The sequence below is a fragment of the Falco punctatus genome (assembly GCF_963210335.1).
Source record: "Falco punctatus genome assembly, chromosome: 1".
NCBI classification, from domain to species: domain Eukaryota; kingdom Metazoa; phylum Chordata; class Aves; order Falconiformes; family Falconidae; genus Falco; species Falco punctatus.
This window is the reverse complement of record NC_137580.1, coordinates 123,416,259-123,438,758: the sequence shown is the minus strand read 5'-3', so window position 1 is coordinate 123,438,758 and position 22,500 is coordinate 123,416,259. Positions and strand designations below refer to the sequence as shown.

General features: G+C 42.0%; 1 protein-coding gene across 5 annotated transcripts; it reads right to left on the bottom strand.

Moving 5' to 3' along the window:
• Window positions 1-613: 613 nt before the first annotated feature.
• CEP95 (centrosomal protein 95) lies at window positions 614-22,404 on the bottom strand. Of its 5 annotated transcripts, none has more exons than XM_080377640.1 (22): window positions 18,980-22,404; window positions 16,956-17,084; window positions 15,872-15,979; window positions 14,859-14,972; window positions 13,518-13,626; window positions 12,907-13,016; window positions 12,000-12,134; window positions 10,993-11,207; window positions 10,495-10,564; window positions 9,797-9,900; window positions 8,464-8,585; window positions 8,019-8,151; window positions 7,730-7,844; window positions 6,738-6,916; window positions 6,382-6,474; window positions 5,326-5,476; window positions 3,954-4,114; window positions 3,377-3,451; window positions 2,712-2,864; window positions 1,479-1,625; window positions 1,311-1,382; window positions 614-1,238 (listed from the first exon to the last, which is right to left on the bottom strand). In XM_080377640.1, the coding sequence occupies exons 1-22, from the start codon at window positions 18,999-19,001 to the stop codon at window positions 1,062-1,064; spliced, it is 2,694 nt and encodes an 897-aa protein (XP_080233766.1). In that variant the 5' UTR covers window positions 19,002-22,404; the 3' UTR covers window positions 614-1,061. The 5 variants fall into 5 exon arrangements, with proteins under 5 accessions (XP_080233766.1, XP_080233767.1, XP_080233768.1 ...); XM_080377641.1 differs by having other exon boundaries at window positions 8,019-8,148; XM_080377642.1 differs by having other exon boundaries at window positions 9,797-9,897.
• Between the last annotated feature and the right edge of the window lie 96 nt (window positions 22,405-22,500).

The following is a 22,500-nucleotide window of genomic DNA, read 5'->3' as shown; positions in this document are numbered from 1 at the left end:
CTCTTGTCAGCCGCCTAGAAGCAGACCTTACAACCTAAAGTAACGTAAAAGCTGAATGTTAGAATTTGTATTTAGCTTCACACAGACAGAACCAGAACTGATCTGCTTTTCCCTAAAAACCACACCAGCCAACAGAGTACTATATACAAGTACCCCTGCAAAACAGTTGTCCAAATAATCTGCTTCGAAGAGCAAACCTCGCTGCTTCTCCCTTTGTATATGGCATTATGCAACTCCCTTCAGAAACAGCAACTGAAACAAAAGTGGGCTTGTTTACAGGTGGGTTTATGTAGTTTGGAAATGCTGTGTGGAACCTCAGCAACTGAAGCACCTACAGCACATATACTGATTAGTATACCCCTGTTGGAAATAACGAGTAACTGATTAGTATACCCCTGTTGGAAATAACGAGTAAAGCTGTCCACAGGTTGTAGCCCTTACAGAAGCTTGATTTTACTGCTTTTGAAGTAGGAAATTATGAAAATTCTTCCATGTACTTTTCCCAATACACTTGTGGCACAGGAAGTAGCACGGCATATGTTCTGCCATTAACAAGCCAACACGGCATTGTGTAGAATAAGTAGCCCACCCTTGCTTAATCTATTTAAATGACTGATTTTCACAACCGGTTTATTGCAGGCATTCCCTAATTTGTCCTTTCATAAGAACTCGAATCAGTGAAGTTCTTTTAAAGATCTTGTTCTTTTTGAGCATTCCAGTGTTTTAACGGACGAGTGTGGCAGTTCAGCTCCAGCAACAGCAGAACCAGTGCAGGCCTGAGCATTCAGCTCCTCCACTAAGGCGACTTTACCCTGCTTCCTCTGTGTGGAGCTCAACATTATCGCAGCCTTGCTAAGAAGGTAGAAAGAAGTTAACTTTATTGGTGATCATAAAAGTGCTATAGAGCTCCCAGATACCAGCAACTACACCTCTGACGCGTCAAATGAACAGCCCTAATTATTTTAGCTAAAAACAGCCCGCATCATCTTCCTGCTACAGCAGCTCTCAAAGATTCTCATCATCTTCACCAGAGAGAACTGGTGTGATATTCACTTCAAGTCTTACAAGAAACTACTTTTGCCATACTGAAAGGAAGCCATCTGAAGTCTTGATTTCAGTCTGTCTGCTTCTAGTTCTTGAAAAAAGGTGTCGTCATCACTTTGCATTATTGCTGCTTGCAGTTGCTGTATTTCCTTTTCCATCCTTGATCTCAGTTCTCTTTTTGTTTTCTGCAGCATCTGAAGAAAATAGAGATGTTAACCACAGCATGTAAAAACAAAAGGCATAGATACAAAATTAAAAATCCTTACTTGTGCTTGTGCTTTCTCTCTGGTTTGGATTTCTTGGCGTTCCTGAGATAAAGCTTCTGCTAGCATGGAAAACTAAGCACAACACAGGTTTGAGTGGAACCAGTTACAGAAATGGAAGATTTCTAGTGTGAAAAATGCTGGCTGCCTTTGATGCAGATTAAACTTTACCTGATCTTTGTAATAGTTCTCCATAGACTCCAGTTCATTTTGATGCTCTCTCCTTTGCTCAGCACGCTTCTCTTGAGCGTATGATCTCAGGTCCATCAGTCTTTGCTTCTGGATTTCTAAGCCTTCTTCAAATAAGTTTTTAAATATCTGCCAGCAATTAAAAAAAACCAAACCCTGAAACTTTCAAGTGTACATTTACGTTTCTCAGCTGTTCCATTTCCTGACAGAACGGTGATCACATGAAGATAGGTCCTTGCCCATGCCAAAACCACACCGTTATCTATCTAGTGATGGTGGCACAGATGCAGCCGAGCTCTACTTGTGCTACTCATCGAGCAGAAATTCTGATCAAGGATTTATTATGTCAGTTTAGTCATATGACTAAAAAGGGGGCTAGAACAACAACAAATGTATATTACATTTTTTAAATCACTTCAGACAAGCTGACAATGCAAGCCGGGGTCTTTGAACACGCACTGTGATGTACAGCCCACCCTGCATTCTGCTGTCTTAACTTCAGGACCTTCATTTCCAGCAGCAGGAAATCCAGCCTGTGCTCAGGCTTTCCATTTATACAAAAGAACGCGTTACCAGCTACAGTGCAGCTTAAGGCAAACAGTTCTCAAATCACTAGTAGTGGATTATGCGCTGAACTGCAGGCTTTTATTTTAAAAGGTGAGAATTGTGTATCTGCTCTTGCAAAGTGTAATAACTCTACTTGCTTGTCTTAGCTCTGATGTCCAGCCCTAATTGGAGATCATATCTGTCGAAAAGTCCACTTTGTTTAACAAATACAACTGAGTAACAAAGCTCTCTTTTTGATCAAGTTTCCTTAACTGAAGATCTCAATTGTTTTCTTTGGATAGTAACTATAGGAACAAGTTCTTAATCCTACTGTTTCTGAAAACTCATTTCCCCAATTTCTCATGTTACCAGCCCTGTTTTTCCATACTGATAATTCACCCTTTCTCTTCTTCCCTTAACCCAATAAAGCTTCCTTTCTTGTTTTACAGTCGTTTGCCCTAAACCGTAGCAGTGTTTCCAAAGAAGGAACCTTTTCCTCTGTGGCTTTGACTGACCAGCCAGTTCATCCTGGCTCCTATGCTCGGTCCACTTAACTTGCTCTCTGTCTGCTTGTACCACTATTTGAACTACCCAGCTGTGGGTTCCTCAGCGCTGGGGTCCACACAAGAAAGAATTCCGTACTTGCAGAGCAAGACATTTTGTATTTACCCTTTCTTCCCGTGTCCTAGCCCGCATCATCTTGGCACGCAACTGAACCCGGTAATCTTCATAGTATTTCCTGGCTCGAGCAACTTGCTGGCGTTTCTCTCTCACTTTACTCTGAGCCCATTTCTGGCGGCAGATGCGTTGCTTAAATTCTTGCTAAATGGAGAACAGTAGCTGTAAGACCACCGAGCTTCCAATAGACACTGCTGCAGGCAAAGCTTTGTTAATGATCGCTAAATAAAGAGGGTCCTTTACTGAGGACCTTCTCCCTCCCCCAGCGTTACACTGCATCTATGGTTTGAAGCTGTAGTCGCCACTAATTTAGCAAGAGGTGCCATCAAGAGCACTATGTAATTAAGGAGTCAGTATTGCCATGGTAGCTGGTGTTTTTACCAGCAACACCAGGAGCCTGAAGTTTCTCCTTGCATGTTCTTAGAATTTGTTTGCACTTCTGAAGCAACAGTGCAGTCTAAGAATAATATTCCGTTCCCATGACCTCAGCAGCCACACAGCAAACAGATGACATGGCATTGGAGACCACAGCTACTCAAAAGGCATAAAACTGTCACAAGATAAAAAGCCACTTTCATGGACCAGGGAGTATGTGTTCTAGCTGGCTCAACATGAACTGTTTGTATTATGTAACAAATATCCTTCAAAGAACATACCAGTCTCTTGTTGTGGTCTTGATCTTTTTTAATAAGTGCAACGAGGAGCTCGTGCTTCTTCAGGGCTTGTTGAACCTGGAGGTTTAAAGAAAAGCTAATGACTTCCCACATTCTGCAGGGCAGCCAATTGTGTGTAGGAGTTTTAAACATTGCTCCTTCGCTATGTTTTGGTTATGTTGAGAGTTACCATGCATAAGTTAATCAACTTTTGCATCTTATAATTAACTTTTAAGTAGCACTTGAAACTACAAACTGCTTTTTAACAGAAGAGTAGCAATGCTAGGCAGTACTAGATAAACGAGTATAAAAAATGAACATGATGTTTGCGTGGCTGATGAAAAGCTGAACCCACGTGCCTAGATACGTACGTCCCTATTTAACCAACCATGCTCAGATACCACCTGTCCTTTCATATTGTGCTTTGGATGTGCACATACCCTACCTGTGCTGCATACAAGGAATCAAGATGACCTCATTATTATTTTATTATGCAATACAAGCCAATGCCTGCTAGCTGTCCTGTCAGAGGTACTGCTATCCCTGATGCTACTTTGAAGGTAAGAATAAGAATGCTTACTTCATTTTGGAGGTGTGATCTAGTTCTGCCAGAAGCTGCCTTAAGTTGTTCAGTATGTGCGAGCTGCCGCTGCCACATTTTATTCATTGTATGGTGGGAAATATGCAGGTGGGGAAACTCTTCCAGTAGCTGAAATAGGAGGCCGTCATCTCTTACTTTCACTACAAGGTAAGGACAGATGTGAGCAATAAATTCTGGAGAATACATTTAGTGGTAAATTCTTCCAGACAACGTCAACCTAAGTTATGAAATATTTTAGATGAAGACTATCTAAAACTACCATGCTTTTGTTATGATGTCAAGATAAACCCAGCAGGATGTAACATCGCTCTGTCAGTATGGCAGCAGAGAAAGGAATCCCAAGGTTTTCTTGGGGTGATTTTCATTTTTTCTGCTGAAGAATTGCTTTTATCGCTCTGGCATTGTTTTCCTACCACCACCACATCTAGTTTAAGACAGGTGTCCCCTTCCTTTGTCATATGGTTCTCACCATCCCTAACCCACGATTTCTTTGTCTGTCTCTTTCCATCACTGGTTGCAGCATCTTAAACCAATGCTAATACAGCAGTAGTAATGACAGGTCCAGGTCAAGTAAACAGGTGTAAAACTAACTGATTTGCAGCCAGCTCACTCCCATTACATCTTTGATCCTTCTGGAAGGAAGATGATGGGGAGGTGAAACAAATGGGTGTTAACCAAGTATATGCCCTTTAAACACTGGGGAAAAAAAATAAGGCAGTGTACCTGAGCAACGTTCAGATATTCAGGGGATTATACCAGCATCTTTTAAATAATCGTGCACCATGCCGTTTACCAGAGCTGAGCCTGTGATTTGTATGTTGGTTGTTCTTGAAGCATCACTTGCCCAGCAAAACCAGTGGCAGCATTAACACCACAATGGCAGGGTCTTGAGAGGAGGATGGTTGCAACTGACAGATTCAACAACTGTATGTGGCTCAGCACCAGCCCACTTAAGCTAAAGACCCAAATTTAAATCTGATACATGCTCAGAAAAAGCAAAAAAAGAAAAAGAGAAAAGGGGGAAAAAAACCAAACCCAAACCAAAAACGACTGAGCTCAGACTATAGCAGAGCAAGCACAGGAGTAGCAGTAATGGAAACAAGCCTTGAAAATAGTCCAAGGGATTTTAAGGAAGTAGCAAATAGGTCACAGTTGTGATTGTGCATTGGTGGTTTACATTTACTTAAAACATTATATTCCCTAACAAAAATCCAGACATATAGAGGTCATAAGAAGGGGAAAATGCTACAGCTGACTGGTATATGTTGGATTGATGCCTTTATTCTTGGAGTTCAACACATGCTTTCAAAAGATGCCAGTTTTCCACCAAGTATAGTTTTGCAGTTCTTACTTGGAGCTGCTTTCTTTGGCTTCACAGTCCCTCGTTTTGGAATCCACTGGCTGTATTTGGGATTCCGAGGTGTGGTTTTTCTAGAATAAACTTTCACTGGCTGAGGCATTTTTGGAGGTTCTTTAAAGATGTTTTCTTTGTATTCTTGTTCCTTAGGAGCAGATGTAAAACAGATGGAGAACAGGTATGAGAAGGGAAAGACTGACAGATCACATAGTTTGGCTATCAGAACTTAAATGTCTTTGAAACTTTAGAATGAGAATTTGGACATATTGCATTGGATTCTCTAGAAGGCCAGAATTTACCAAATGCAGGTCAGGGTTCAAACAGAGGTTAAATCTCACTATTGCATAATGGCAGCTCTTTTGTAGCATGTAACGCTACTGCAGCAGCCTATGGACTGCTTCTGCAGAGGTGGGGAAGGGTCCAGGGCAGCCTGTGTTGTGATGACATTGGTATGACAGAGCTTTTCAGCTTAGGTTCTTTGCTGTTCCAGTAGTACGTAAGAAAAACAGCAAAACCCCCTTTGCCACATGTATAACAGTAGAGAGTCACTCTTGCACAAACCCAGCTATCAAGACAATATTGACAGTATTATGACAATATTAAGCAGGCTGCTTGCAGTGTACGGCGGTTCCAACTTCATTAAGGTAGCTGTTGGGCTGCGTGTGTGAAGTGCCTGTCAGAGGAGAAATTTCAGCCAGTCTCTGGAAGCTATCTGCTTGCTCACTTGGCTTTAATTCTTTAAATCTGAGTGTCTTGAAGTTAACACTTCATGTGAAAAGTAGGGTGGTTGTTGCCCGTAAGAACAGGTATTATTCATCATACGTAAAAAGTGCTGATATTTCTAAAACTCCTTGTCTCTTGGTTCTACCTATCTCAGGAAAAGCTGTCCTGTTCACTGCTAAAGCAGCACATGGTGCTGTAACTATGACATTGGAAGTCAAGGAGGTTTTGTACCCAAAAGACATCCTCAGTGTCTGGACAGATCATGTAAACAAATTTAAAAAAACAACCAGTCAAAACACAACCAACAATCACCTCGGTGCATCATACCGTTTTCTTGGTAACTTCTCTGAGCTTGCCGAGTCTGAGCCTCTCCCTAGCTTCATAAATTCGTAGTTCATCTTCGTAAGCTTTAGTGACCATCTAGAAAATAAGAGGACTTTTCAGAGAAAATAATCAGCCTGTACAACCACCTCATTAACTTGTTTGGTGTGTGGGTCAAAGTAGCTTCTTCCACTTTGAACTCTCCTTTTTGTGAAATTTGGGGGTTAAGTCTTTTCCTCAGCAGTCTACAGATACAACAGTACACCACTATTAGAGTAGGCCAGATGCCCACAGTAAGTAAGAGCCTTTAGTTTTAATGCTGTTAGTAAGAATGACCAAGAGGTCTCTAACCTAGAAATTACCTTTGTTTTTCTTGTTCTTTCATCCCTTTCTTTTTGCAGCTGGCTGTGTATTTTCTTTATTTGGCCTGTTCTGTTACTACAAAGTTTATCTTCCAACTCTAAAGACAGTTGATGCTGAGATGAGGGGGAGGATGGAGAAAGGGATCGTGGCCTGCTGGGGTACCTTAGACGTGATGTGTCTGTAAGGAAAGGCGATTCACTGAGTATCTAACTTGAAAGAAACAAATCCTCCAGCCAAACGTAAGGGAAAAAAAGCATACACCCCCTGCAAAACCTATAGAGTCAAACCTTCCCAAGGCATAAGAGTCAGCAAGTTTAGCACAAATTAAGTGATAAAACGTGAAAAGCCTTTGCCTTTAGAACTATCCCTGGCCTGAATCACAAATGTTGGGCCTCATATAACAGCAAGGAGATATTAAAGATGGGAAAGAAAAAAGCAACAAATACAAATGAAAGTAGCTCAAGATGAGAGACTGTCTATACACCAGGTCACACACAGCTCCGTCTTGCAATATAATGATGTGGATTAGATCAAGCTATAGGACAGTTTTATAGCCTGGTGTACATATAGGGTGGTTATTTAATCATATTGCCACCAACACACGTATACATGCTACGCTGGGCACAGCAGAACCTGCAGTGTATTGTGAATAGGCTCCGATTCCAGAATCACAGTCCCATCAGTGAGCGTGTTCTGGCCCTCCCCCCACGTTCTGTACACGTCCTACCACAGCTGTGTTTGCCTTGTATTTTTAGTGAACCTTGTATTTTTAGTGAAGTTTAACCATAGCTATTTAAGCGTTAAATGGGAACTTAACTGCAATTCTGCTACTGTTGCTCAGGTTTGGATCTAAACCAAGATAAAAGTGAACTAACAATACAAAACTTACACTGAACCACTTACAGTGAGTTACTGTCAGCTTTACATGAGAAGTTGTTTTTTATATGTATTCTTTTCCATCCTAATACTGAACTGGCATACGAATTGTTACCTCGTTCAGCTTTCCTTTGGCGATAATCCATGACACTGTCGCTGTGCTGAGACAGGTTGTCTTCATTTGTCAAGTCCTCTTCTCTGGTGTGCCCACCCAAAGCTTGCTTTAGCATCTGTTGGATGAGGGGGTTGTGTCAGGTTCACTAGTTCAAAATTTAGAACTGTCTAAAGTCAGGTGTTAGTTGCAGATTTCTTTTTCATCAACATCAAATTTATATTTGTGTTCTCTCCACTATCATTACTAAGACTAGATTGTTCAAATACAACGATGAATACATTTCACTTACCAAATCTAGTTCGTTTAACCTGTGAGAGAGTTTTTCTGACACTTGATGAAGCTCTTGCTCGGATAGCTTTTCCTTTGTTCTTCTGTGGGAAAGAGACTCTTCAAGTGAATCCATAGTAGAATTTTCGTATCTGCTAAAACAGAACACACACATATTTAATTTCTATTCTAAAACCTGGAAAATAAGCATTACCTTGTACAATTCCAGTTCACTTCTTGTGTGAGCACATTTTTCTAGAATTAAATGGAAGCTGAATGTGTAAACGTCTATAACTATATTTAAGAAAAAGCATGTATGTCAGGAGAAACAGGAAATCTTTCTGTTAAAATTATTCTTTCACTCTCATGCAACCCAAGGAGGAAGAGATCTTATTTTAAAAGGGGGAGCTGGGGGCCATGTATATGAAAGTGCTAGCTTGGCTCAGTACCAAAAACCCTGAACTTGCCTTTTCTTTCCAGGCAGATATCTAGATTCAGGTCTTGGAGTTTGTGTTACTTGTTCAGCACTTCGTGAGAATTTTTGATGCAAAGAAGAAGCAGATGTAGAAGTCTCATATACCTGAGGAACCTTGGAAAACAATTAGGAGTAAATTAGATTATATTAAGATCTTCACAGTAAAGTTCAGAAATACTATAGATCACGTGAGTAGAGATATCCTACAACAGATTTTATAGGAGAACCATCTCAAACTATATGATTTTATTTATATATAAACAGTCATATTTCCAGGTCCTTTACTGAAGGTGGTGTGCTGTAGAGAATGAGATGTTTAAAGAAATAGATTATCAAAAATACAGAAGATCAAGAATCATAGCTAAACCACTGAAGCAGAAGAACAGGGTCTAGTTATATGGAGTATCCCTACGTACTACCTCTTTAGCCTGGGACTAATGCTTAGTACTGAGAATAAGCTAAACCTCACGGAGTATAGACTAAGCTACAATTCACAGCAAGCTAAAAGAAAAAAAAAAAGTATCTCTTTGTGCCATTTAGTTACACTGATTTAGTGCTGCCCGCTAACTTACCTGTTTGAACTGGAGTAATCTGGGTTGCCATGCATATACTTGCAAATACACCAATGGAAAAATGAGTTTTAAACAGAGACAATGTTTTAAACAGAGAGGGCAGAAAGGCTGTTGAAACTACTGGAACAAATGAAGTCTGTGAGTACCTCTTGTGGTTGCAGAAGGCAAAAAAGTTTTCTAGAGCAAGAAACTTCCTATACAGATACATTTCTACAAGCACAGAATGGCATCTGCTGATCAATTTGTGGGTTTTGCATTATTCAGTTTTTGAAAAGCAAAGGACAATGCAAGGAAATAAAATGAAATAATATAGCCAGGCAGTTCAGTGATGTTTAGGAAGGCAGCGAAATCTGATTTTTACTGGAGTCTGAACAACCCCAGAAAACCAAAGTTCTTACTAATTTAGAATTCTGTTACACCTCGGAGAAAGGACAAGACTGCACTTTTGTGTTTTATACACCTTTGATTAAAACCAAGATAACTAATAACTGGTTGGTTGTGATAAATCGGAACTCTATAGGTACTAGCACTTACACATCTTGAAGCAAACACCTCTCAAAAGAACTGATGTGACTTAGACACCGACTATGTAAAGTTTGTAACAACGTTGCAGCACTGATTGTATATTGAAGAAAGCAAGCCAAAAGCAGGTTAGAAAAAGCCCAGAAGTGCCACAAGGTATCACGAAAATTAAGCAGAAATCCAAAAATATTGACTGAACGTCCACAAATAAGGTAAAGATGCAATATGTACCTTTGCCACACCGTCCTCAGCGGCATTTGATACCACCTCATCTCCCACCGCAGAAGCAAACGGGTAAGTGTTAGGTGATGGCACAGGCTGCACTGCACCTGCTACTGCAGGGAACAAGTTAAAAAAAAAAAAAAAAGTGTTATCTGCGGCCTCTGGATCCAAATTTGAAGAGAACAGGATGACAAAGCAACTGTGGTTACACAGTTGTGACATTTGTTTTGGTAATTTTTCAAGTTTTCAATGTTCAGTGTATGGGAGTGCTATGGAAACTAGAAAGGTAAGCAGTGTTTCCCAGGCAACAGAAAATTAGTACTGAAAACTGGCTTCTAAACCTTTTCTACAACAGCAGTTAAGGGCTTATTCCTAGAGTTGAAACTGGCTTGTTTGGACCATCTTTCTCTGCTCAGAATAAGTTCAGCCATGGGAGTTACCTGATAGAAGATACTTCAGTAGTACAGGCCCATCTTAACGGGATTAACTAACAGAGTTGAACTGGGGACACAGATTATTTTTTTCCAGCACAGTAAACAGCTTACAAGTAACCTATTTTTGTTTCTCTATAAAACGGAGATAGAAATACGATCTTGTGGCTTGAAAAATGCACTAGTAGTTTCAAAACCATGTTTCTAGCAGTGCCAATAAAAATAAATGCAACATTTGACTCAAGAGCTACCCTATAGTAAGCGAAATTCTCTCACCAAGGATCTTCCTTGATAGAGGAAGACTACCAGAAACATCTTCAGTTTTTTCTTTAACTGACTTTTCAAGCTGAAATAAAAAGCAACACGTTTTCTATAAATTCACAGGAGAGTGTTGAAAGAAAGGTCACATGTTAGGTTTGTCTGCATATGGAAATCGGTGCTGATTTTATAGATAAATACACTATAATTATTTTATTTACAATACTGTAAACTGTGCAGTTACATTGATTATGGAGATGTGTATGTATATGTGTATAAGATAAACACACCCTTCAAATTTACATCCTCTCTGGACTCTGTGAAGAGTGAATCCACAGTCCTAAATTCTTTGAACTGTGAAATCTGACACATTCCGAAGTGTTCTTCAGAGACCATTTACACCATTCTGTAAGTATACTCTAGAAGGTTGTAAAGGGAAAGCAGTATTGATTACTGGGGGAAAAAAAAAAAAAAAAAGAATTTAAAATAAAAATCAAAGGATAGGTTTTTGCTCACAGTAGGTGTTTTCCCTTCTTGACTGTTCGCCGAAGCTGCTGACTCACTGTCTGAGCGGTGATAATTTCTCCATCCAGGATAATAAGGTCTGGCTTCCAAAGGCTGAAATGGTGGTAGCAGAGGAATAGCTTGCTGTAGAGGCTCCCCAAGTTTTGTAGCACTGGCACTCAGACTCTCTTTTTGAGGTTCAGTAGTATGAACAGACTCCAATGACCCTGAAAAGATAAATACCAAAAACTTGGAAGTTTAGAGTGTTATCTGTGAAAGCAAAATGTTTCGTTTTGTATATTGCCCACACATATTAAAGGGAAGTATCTAAATACCTAAATGTTAGCCACCGTCTTTGTTGGATTGCACAGAACAGTCCTGTAACATTTTTATGCCTTACAATCTTATTGTTCGGTTTACAGAGGTACATGCTGCAGCCCCTCCCTCCCTCCTTTTCTAGGAGAACCCAGTTTTTCGTGACTGTATGTATGTATGTACATACTGCTCTCATACGCCCGGGTGCAGCTATGTGCATACACAGTAAAAGCCTTTCGATTTGCTGTTCTTTTCGGCACAGTCAGTTCAGCTACACGTGCTGGGGAATCCTGTTCATATGCAGGAATTCTAAGCAGCAGCAGAGGCCAGGGACAGTCTGCGAAGATGGCTGCCACCTGTCAGAACGATTCACCCAATACACAATCTAGGCATAACCGTCCTTAAGAACAGGATGAAAGCTCCCTCCAGCACATGGTTTTCAACGCTAGGATCTTCCGCAAGGCCTTTTTACTTTTAGTGTTTTGCTTACTGAACGACAAAAGGAAAAAAACCTAGCTGCAGCTGAATCCTAGCTAAGCAGAAATACCCCAGATAATGAAGTCTGCATACTCTGGGACACCAATTTCTGAAAAGGATTTATTTATTTCAAATCATGCAGGACTAAGGGTCTCCTGTACACCACTTTAGTCCCCTACACCCCTTTGTTAAAATCAGGTAGATTAGCTATCAGAACTAACACTCACCATCTTCCTTTTCCTTTACAATGTCCCTTTCAGTTTCAGAAAAGTGTCTAGGTAATGCTGCAATAGCCCCTGAGTTTTTAGATTCTTGCACCCTGTTGTCTTCTTCTGCTGGTAAGAATTCAGGAGACTGGAATTCTAGAAGTGGTATTTGAAAAAGATTACATTAGGAACCGTAAAGCATCCTGCTACAAACTGTTTTAGATGGACAACTTTCATGTCTGGTATGTTAATAACTTGGTGTTAGCAATCTGTACTATGATCAAAATAAGTCCGTTAAATTCTGACTTGTAATTCTATTCAATGAAAATGTCATAATTCATAATAGTTATTTATGCCTCTAATTGGAAAGACTAATCACTGATGAGAATAAGAATATTCTTATAGGAAATAGGAATGGACTCCATTTAAGTAGTATGCACATAACTTGTTCCAGAGCCACCTGTAACGTTTAAGTGGCCCACACTCCTAACGAGTCTTTAAGAATGAACCTGCTAGTCCTTTTACAGTCTTAAGTAAGACGTTTTACACTGGGGTAAGTGACATACATTAAAAGCTTCAGAATTCTCTTATGCTAACTGACCAAAATAAAACGCTTTCCTAGGGAGAACTGAATTAGAACCTGAACAGCAAACCTTTGAATAAAGTCACGAAAAACTGCAGTACTTCAAGAAGAAATACTTTAAGAAAAACTGGAATACTTTGAGAAGAGATCTTCATCAAGATCAGCTACAGGTACGTTTGCTTATTGTGGGCTGAGTTTTTTTGGGGTGTGTAAGGTTTTTTGTAAAGTAAGAGTTTAAGACCAAGTATTTGCCTGAATGAAGTAACTTTAAAAAAGAAACAACAACAAAAAAGCCTAGAAATGTTATTACAGAGTAATCTTAAAGTTTTTTTCACCCAAACTCACCTTCCTTTCTCTTGGAAAATGAATGAGCAGTATCTCCAAGTCTAATTAATTCACTGGTAGATTCTGATCCATCTGTATCACAAGATGGAACAAAAAATTCTGACTGGGACCTAAGAGAAACATAAAGCCACGAAATAAATATTTAAGTGTCCTGGCCCCTTCGGCCCGCAAGATGGGGCTGCGGGAGAACGGCAGCTCCGCCTGCTCCAGGCAGCTGGCTGTTCCAGGGCAGGGCAGAGGGGACCAGCTTCTACAGAACAAACCAAGACAGAAGTCGTGATGCTAAGCCAAATGCAGTTTAACGAAAATTCAGTAATCTAAAACTGAGACCAAGTTTTCAACTTGTTTCATTCCACATGTGAAGTAAACTTAAGGGAAACAAAATGCTGTCAGCAATCTTCAAGGAAGTTCTGGATCTAATTTTAGCCCTCTCGCTGCCCAACTAAAGGAGAAAGTTACCTCACATTCCATTTGACATACGTCATCAGTACGTTTCCTACTGGCATACTATTAAAAACCTGCCAGTTTCTCTACAGATACACAAAAATATAGAAAAGATAGTAAAGACAGTCAATCACTATATCAATGCAAATGTTCAGAATTGTTCTTACCCTTCAACTGATGAGAATATTGAGGGTTGCATAAGTTGATCAGTGTTGCTTTCTGGCTGCTCTTGAGATGCAATTTGAATTTCATTATTGGACAGCACATTTGCCTCATCTGTCAGTAATCAAGAGGCAGTTATTTTCAGGAAAATTACTTCTACCTATTAACTAACAGGTATTATTGCCACTATCATCAAAACAGTGTAAACATAATAAAACAATGATGATATCTAAAACGGTGACATGTAATGCCCCGCTTCAGCAGGGGGGGACATGGGGGGCAACTGTTACAGTAAGTTTTCCCAAGTGATAAAACTATGATATACCCTATCATTTCAATTCTAAATAACCCATTCTTCTTCAAAAGAATTAAATTCTGTACTTACAACTAGAGAATTTGAGCCACTAATACCAGTACAGGCAGTGAAAATTGCTACTATTCTCCTTCTGTCATTCACCGTGACACGAGGCAATTGTCTCAGCCACCAGCTGCTCTCTCCTTTACTCACAGGGTACAACAGCTGGCAATGACAGTTCTTGCCAGCTTTAAGACAGGAAGATCAGTACTCAGTCTGCAGTAATGATGATGCCTCTGGAGGGCTGAGTAGCTTCTCTTCCCCTGTTTAGCATTCTCTTCAAAATAGCCCCTGCTATGGATCTGCTCCCAAGACCCACTTCACAGGAAAGCTTAAGTCATCCCCCTGTTTGTGTCCTAATAAGTAAAAGGGATGTCTGCTCCTTGTTCCAATTAAAGTCAGTGTTTCCCTCCCTGAATCCTAACCATGAATCATTTGACTTACAAGTTGAAAAGCAACATACCAAGAGAGGATGAATTGTCTGGAGTAAGTTTCTGTCACAAGAATGAAGCAGAAAACTTATTTTCCCCAAAACTTGTTAAAAGGCAAGAACTGGAGAACATTATCTGTCTATTGTATCATTATTGTTTATGAAAGTAAGGAATGTAATCAGTTTGGCTACTGAAATTTCCTCCCCCCATAGTCAGTTTCAGTCTTTCTCCTCTGCATTGTCAAGGTTATAAACAAGGCAAACACACCAAATAATCTTTGCTACATTGGAAACAGCTCAGGTATCTCAAAACAAGGTTTCACAAAGCCTACATCTTCGATGGATGTCATTCCCTGTAGCTGTTACTGAGGAGAACAGCAAAGAAACAATTTTTATCTATTGTGGAAGCTGTTTTCCATCCATGAATACCAAGAACAATGGTCACGAGAACCTAAGCCCTCAGCAAGCTAACTTGATAGCAGACAAACAGAAAAAGCAAGCTGTCCATAACAGAGCAGTAGCAGAACATAGTACCTTAAACCAGGGCGTCTGTCTACTCACCTCCATTCTGAGAAGAAGATTCACTGACTTCTTCTGTAAGATACTCTAACAAACCATCAAATATTTCGAGGAGGTTTCTGATAGATTCCCTTTCTCCTTTCACAATGTTCTCACCTTAAGAGAAGGTACTGCCACATATTAATAACTAGTACATCACAGAAGATAAATTTTCAAAAGCACAAGTTTCCTGGAGAAGACTGCTTGGAAATTCTTGTGAAGGTGTCAGCTCAGAAGACAACTGGTCACTCTATGGTTACATACATAAGCTTAAGGCATCTTAAAGGTTTCCTAAAGTTGCATATTTTCAGTTCTACTAAGTTTATTGATGCTGTACCTGCTTCCACACAAAAAAAACCCACAGAACAGGGCTGTGTTCTGGGATAATTGGTATTTAATATTTTCTTATACATACCAGCTACAGCATGAACCAAGTTGATGGACTGGCAGGCAGGATTACAAACACCAGCCATACTGTACAGGTATTAGAAAGGGCTACTCCATATCAAGCCAGCAGTTTTCATTCTTTGCAGTCTCTGTTATGTGAGACCTTACATACGAATACTCATATTATCTGTGTACAAAGGATAGTCAGCACATGGTTCAAGTCTTTACTCACAAACTTTTTAAAATTCAGTAACAAGTTTGAAATTAAAGGCTCATGTTTTAAAACGCAGTCTCCAAGCTTTAACTGTATACAGAAAAACACTGAGCCAGTAACAGATTTCAGGTAACGCTTTAGCAGATGAGTGAAGTATGATTGATTGTTAACTTTAACATTTCTTACAGGTCTATGTTGTACAAGATGGCTCTTATTTATTCTCTGCATGCTGTTTAAATTTAATAGCCTGATGACCAAGGCAAGGGTTCAGTGTTTTGATGACATTCGCTACAGGGAAAAACCTTTCATGTAAGTACAAAAGTATGCTTTATAACATGTGGTTCTTATAAAATGTTCAAATTAAAGCACACAGATATTCAGCTGGTGTTTTTTCTGCATTAAAATGAGTACTTACCAGTGATGTGCGACAAGCTGACCTGCAAATAGTCCAGTGCCAGGGAATCTATTACTGCTTGTACATTATGGGCATCATCCTCTTGGCTTCTAGGAGCAGCTATGAAATCTATTCAAAATAAATAACAGACTTTAGGCTACCTAAATAGGTAGCTTATTGCATATGCTTTAACTACTTTAACCTTCACTTACAAGTTAGCTTTTTTTCAATACCTTGTGTACTTGGTGAAAAGCCCCAATATTATATGGTCATATGAAATCTTTTATAAGTACCGAATACAAACATAGAACACCCCCTGGAAGATGTGAGGATTTTATCAGCTGAAGTATTCTATTCAAGAATAGAGACTACTAAGTATTTTTCCTCCTTCACTCCCAGCGCACACATCTAGTTCAGATTGTCAAATTGGAATTGAACCTTTGTATTAAGGTCTCTTCTTTCCCTGTCAGAGATTAGCTGGACTGCAACTTCTTCTACTTAATTGGGAGTAACATTATTTTTAGTTCTGGGCTTATATTTAACAGGACTTCTACCTCCAATAGCTCAGCACTATTAAAATCTTCTGCAAGTAGGAGTCTTGACACTTCCCACATGCAATAGTTCACCATAAAGCAAACAAATAAGTGTATAGCCCTTGCTTAATTATTGCCACTGAAGTCACATGGAGTTGGATTAAACCAGAGTTAAATCACAGTTTAGCTCTCAGCAGACTTTAAGTATTAAGCATTTTATAAGAACATGATTCACTATTAACACTTTTTTAAGATAGTTGAGTCAATTCACACCCTTAAAAGGTATCGTGCCTATGGATGGCATTCAAGGCCTAATTTACAATAACAAACTTTTTGCTGTAGCTGTACTAGTGAACTCTCCTCATAGCTGCCATGCATACCAGTCAAAAAAACAACAGCCAATACTACTTGAATCTTTTTAAAGAATGACAGTCTTTTGTGTTTGTTTTTGGAAGGACACAAATACTTTTAAAACCTTACATCTGTAATAAGTTTTGTAAATTTAGTTTGTTCATTACAAAACATGCAAAAACAAACCAACAAAAAACATGTTTAGAAGTTATCGTTCCCACCTGGTACTTTTTCTCCTAAGATCGACTCATAAAGACGAACAAACACATCAGCACCACATTCTGAGAGATGCTTTATGTGCTGGTTTATGTGGCAACTCCTTAAAAGATCATTGGCAACATCAATCCAATCTATTAAGAAGTAAACCATATTAATGTCAGAACTGAGAGACACAGAAATAAAGACAGGGTTAGTTACAGTGAAAGATGGAATCCGTTCAAGTGTCTTTGACTCCTCCATAGGTGATCAATCCCAGTCATGCTACCCCAATCATCCAAAACACTGAACATGTATGATTTCTGCTCCATGCCCTTTACTTCAGGTAGAATCACAGAATTGTTTAGGTTGGAAAAGACCTTTAAGATCATTGAGTCCAACCATAAACATAACGCTGCCAAGTCCCACTAAACCATGTCCATAAGCACCACATCTACACATCTTTTAAATACCCCCAGGGGCAGTGACTCCACCCTTCCAGTGAAGAAATTTTTCCTCATACCCAATCTAAGCCTTCCCTGGTGCAACTTGAGGCCATTTCCTCTCATCCCATCACTTGTTACTTGGGAAGAGAGACTGACACCTCACTACAACCTCCTTTCAGATGGAAACACAGAGTAAGGGATGATACAGCCATGATCTTATTCAAGAACACAGTCCTAGCACAACTGGATTTGAGAGCTGAAGGGTACTAAGTACCACAGGCTAGAGAGATTCCTTTTTTTTCTTCCACATAATTAAAGGCAAATTTTGGTCTGGCTGCACAGCCAGGAATTCCAAACCTTGAAGGACTTAAAGCTTTCATACATCTTTTATGAAGAATCAGAAGCGACATATACTTTTTTGAAAAACATGAGTTTTTCACAAGCCTAGCTTCTCTAATACTCTTAGGCAGTGTCAACACTGCTAATAAAGGTATTCTTCATGGCAGCTAAATTCAAGGCCTAGTTTTATTAGTTTGCTGTTTTGGAGTTACAGGAATATGGAGCTGGTCCCACCAACTTAAGCACAATGAGATGTGTGTGCATAAAGAGCCCGATTTTTCCAAAACCTTGAGTCCTGCATTCAAAGTGCTTTGAAGTACATGGATGCTTTACAGCCCTCCCTGTCACCCAATTCAAATATCAGCTCGGAAGAACAGATGTCATCTGTTAGTCTGAGATCTCTTCAGGTTGGATTTTCCCACTACATGTTGCTTTTGCAAACAGAACAGTATTTTAACAAGTATTATCAACAATTTTAAATTACTAGAGAAGGGATAAGTCATCTTTGGAAGGAAAAAAATATACAAACATTATTGCAGAAACCAATTTGTACGCTTTTTCCTCTTCTGTGTGCAGGGAGTATTACTTTTCCATCACTTTTCACTGAGTTCCAGAAATTGCTTAACTTAATACTTTAATAATTTCAAGATGTATGAAAGGTTTAAGTAGCATCGCCTACATTTCATTTCAGGCTGATATGCCTTAGAAAACTTCAGTTAAATATAGAATGGTTTGGGTTGGAGGGGATTTTATAGATGACCTGGTTCCAGCCCCCCTGCGACAGGGACACCTCCCAGTAGCCCAGGTGGCTCCAAGCCCCCTCCAGCCTGGCCTGGGACACTGCCAGGGATGGGGCACCCAGTGTCAGTGTCCTGCTACTCTCCAGCTTTATCAGTTTAGAAGTGTCACCGGAGGGGGGAGGGTAACATAAAGAGCTTAAGCCACAACACAAGAAAAAAAGCTTTAAGGAAAAGCACGCCTGGATAAAGTGAGCTGTGTTAGCAATACGAGCAGCATGCGGGTGGTAAGGTGGAGAGGCAAGAAAAGGCAGCTGCACCCTGTCTCCCCACCCCTGCGGGGCAGAGGGCTCGCTGCTCCTCTGGGGCTGGCACCCACCCCGCCGCAAGGCCCCGCGGGGTGGCAGGGACACGCCATAGCCCCACCGCAGCGCCGAGCAGGGCACGGCAAGCCTGGGGAGAGGGGCCCAGGGACGGGCGACTACTTCACCTCACGGCCCGGCCGCTCACGGCGGCGGCCGCCCCTACCTCTCTCCTCAGCGCTGCCCATGGCGCGGTGCCTCACGCACCAACGGACGGCGGACGCGGCCCCCCGGGGAATTTAAACAGCCCCCCTCGGCGTCCTCCGCGCTGATTGGGCAGGCTGCGCGGAAGGGGCGGGGTTTCCCCGCGCAGCGCTGCCGTCGCGGGCCGTGGAAGGACTGGTCGTCATGGAAACGGTGGGAGGGGGCGCCTGTGCCTGGGGCCACGCCGCAGAGCGGGTCATGCGGCCTCCCCCTCCCGCGCTGCAGTACGCGCCACTGTCACGTGACGGGGTCATTCCCCCCCCCCCCCCCCCCCCCCCCCCGACCAGCTCCCCTCAGGCGCCCCGGCGGGCCCGGCCGCCGCCCCCTCCCGCTCCCCCGGCCCTGGGGGCGGCTGGCGGTGCAAAATGGCGGCGCGGTGACGTCCCGGGGCTGTGCGGTGGCGGCGGGGTTTGCCCGCGCAGGTTCCGCCTTCGTCACCCTGAGAGGGAGGCGGGTGCTGGCGGCTGGCCGCGGGCGAGTGGGTGGAGCGGGGGAAAGTTCTAGAACTTGACCTTGCGGGCCGGGCCTGGGCTGTTTGCGGAGGGGCGGGGGCGGTGCTCGCGTTAACGGGGTGGTTATGAGGTGAAGGGGGAGTGTTATGGTGTGAGTGATGCAAGTTTGCTGGGGAAACGCGGGGTAAATGCGCATTTAGGTGCCTGACAGGAATGTTAGAGCCTTTACTAAAAGTAAGATTTAGAAGGTTTAGTCAAGGGAAACTTCCTGTATTGTTAGGTGCTGTACAGGTTTTTTGAGATGTTGGATGGTGAAAGTACGGTCTTCCTTACTGAGCAGCAGTATTCCCCGTTCCTTAGGAGTTCTGGCGTTGCCATGTTGCATCAAGACATGCAAAAGTGGAAATAATGGTGCCCCTTACCCTTCAGCTCCTGGAGCATGGTAGAAGCAGCAGAGATCCCAGTTGTGGCTGTAAGAATGACTGGCAGCAAGTAAACATCAGTGACCTTAGCACTAACAGCCTACAGATACAGAATCCAAATGCACATACCACTTTAATAAACACAAAAGGGTTTCTGTGCATGTAAACAAACATGTATTGGTACTATCAAAATTAATACTAGAACACGGATTCCAGTTTGATAAATAGCTCTGCAAAAGTGGATTTGCTTTGCATATGTTGGCTCAAAGTAAGAAGAGAACATGGGGAAATCGATGTTTAACTTAAAAGGGGTGGAACACAAAAATGAAGTTTTTCAAAGAGGGACTCAAAAGGAGTTGCTTGTAGACTAAATTTGTGCAGGCGAGAGGAAGAGGAGGTTTTTGTTTAGTCTTTTCAACCTTAGCAAGGTTAAATGGCACAGTAGCAGCAACCACTAAGCTATATACAAACAAAAAAACGAAAATAAGCTGTGTTTAGCTAAATGTAATAGGCAAGAACAAGGACAGACAGACAACCTGCAGTTTTCACAGCCTTTGAAAAACCTTTTCCAGACTCATCAGAAGCAGGAAGCCTATAGGGTCAGTAGGTATAGAGCATTAAAAGGAGTATTTTGGGTGAAAAATCTGTAACAAGCTATATTAAATCAGTAACCCCATATTGGGGAAAAAAAAGGGGAGGATCCTCTATCAGAAATTTGCAGGGATAATAAAAACCTAGTCAAATTGAAGTTCTACCAAAAGAACAAATTAACAGTAAGAAAAAGTGATTGATGGAGGTGGTATTCCACATTGCTGAGAGGGGAACAGCTGAGGCTATTCATGAACAAAAGATAAGCCTAATTTAGTTGTTACTTTTGAGGAAGCGATCTTGGAAACATGCAGCACTACTCTTTGAAAACCTTGATCCATTCTTGGCAACAATAAAAAAAAAAAGGAAAAAACTTTAGGAAAGAAGATACAACATCAAAAACATTATGCCTTTATTATGCAAATCTGTATGGGACTCAGATCTTGGATTCTGTGCATTTCTTGTTAATAAAGAGAAAATGGCAAGGATATTCAGAAGCATGGAATTGCTTTTGAAGGAAAAAGAATTAGATACACTGCAGCCTTAGTTTACAAAGGAGGTGGCTCAGAAGATATTAATGTCTGCAAAGGGTATAAATAAATAGAAAATTGTTACTCACCCTTTCTAATAACTCATTTTGTTTCCTGTCTCTTGTTCTTACTAAGCAGTGTGTTGAAAATGAAAGGAAATGTTTTTCAGGTAGCGTACAATGAAAAGCATGAAACACATTGTCACGGTATCTTAGATGCTAACAGCGTAAATAGAACAAAAATGGGAAGAAATGGCCATCAAATACAGTTATTTTTGCCTCAGAAAAGCCTTAAAGCACGGATTGCTAAAAGGTGGGAGGATATAAACAGAGACTGTTGTTACAGCACTTCTCCTTCCTTCCTTTTTCATTTGCCACTGCTTGAAACGGGTGGTCTGGCAATATGGCTGCTTGTTTATGTTTCAAGTGTGACCTTTTCTTTTGTGTGCTTAGAGCCTCAGGTAGGAAGACATTCAAGTCATTCCACAAGCTAGCGAGGCAGGGCAGATAAGCAACACAATACCCCCTGGAGTATTTGTTTATTATACACGTGCTTTCTAAACAGCTCTGTCCTGCAGTGCTCCGGTGCGCTTCTTGTGACCTTTGATTTGCTTTGCTAGCCCTCTTGTATAATTTTAAAAGATAAAAATAGTAACTGCTTTCAAACCATGTATTTAATATTTATAAAAGGCAGTGGGTAACAGCCTAGAAGCACTGCTCAAAGTAGCATTTAATAATCTGCCTGCTGTTATGATTGCATCCAACCTGTTGTCCTAGGGACCTGCACATGTAACTCCTTTGGTCTCCCGAAAAGCCCTGGTAGGCACGCAGGCCAATCTGCCAGCCCCTCAGGCATCAGTTATTAGTTACCAAGTGGTAACTTCACTTGAGCCTGGGTTTTGTGTGTGGGAGCACTGGCAGGAGGCTTTCCCCAGGAACAGCTCACATGGCCACAGGTCAGTGCGAGGCTCCGAGCTCGGGGAGCGCCACGGTGAGCGGCCAGGTTAGCTCCCCGCCAGGCCCGTCCAGGCCCGAGCAGAAGCCCGCTGCTGCAGGCCAGGCCGCGGGGGCTCCCCGGACACACCGGGAGGCAGCGAGGCGCCAGGCTGCGTTTATCAGAGGCCGGGAGGAGATCTCCACGGCCGCGCAGAGGCAGAGGCCTGCCGCGGTGGCCCTGGCGGCGCGCTAGGCCGCGTTCCGCTGCCCGGCCGGTGGCTCTGCGCAGGCGCGGCCGCTCGCGCCCTGTCTTGCGGGGTGGGGGGGCCACGGGCCCCCGCGGGGGGGGGCGCAGGGGGCAGTGACGGCGGCGGAGGCCACGCCCCGGGGAGGAGCGGAACTTCCGGCCGCGAGCGCAGAAGCCGATCGGTCAGCTGCGCCGCGGCCACGCCTACGCGAGAGGAGGCGGGCCCTCCAGCCCGTTTGGGCCGCTTACATAACAGAAGGGGCGGGCTCTGCGCCTGCGTCACCAACCGGTTCCCAGCAGCCCCCGCGG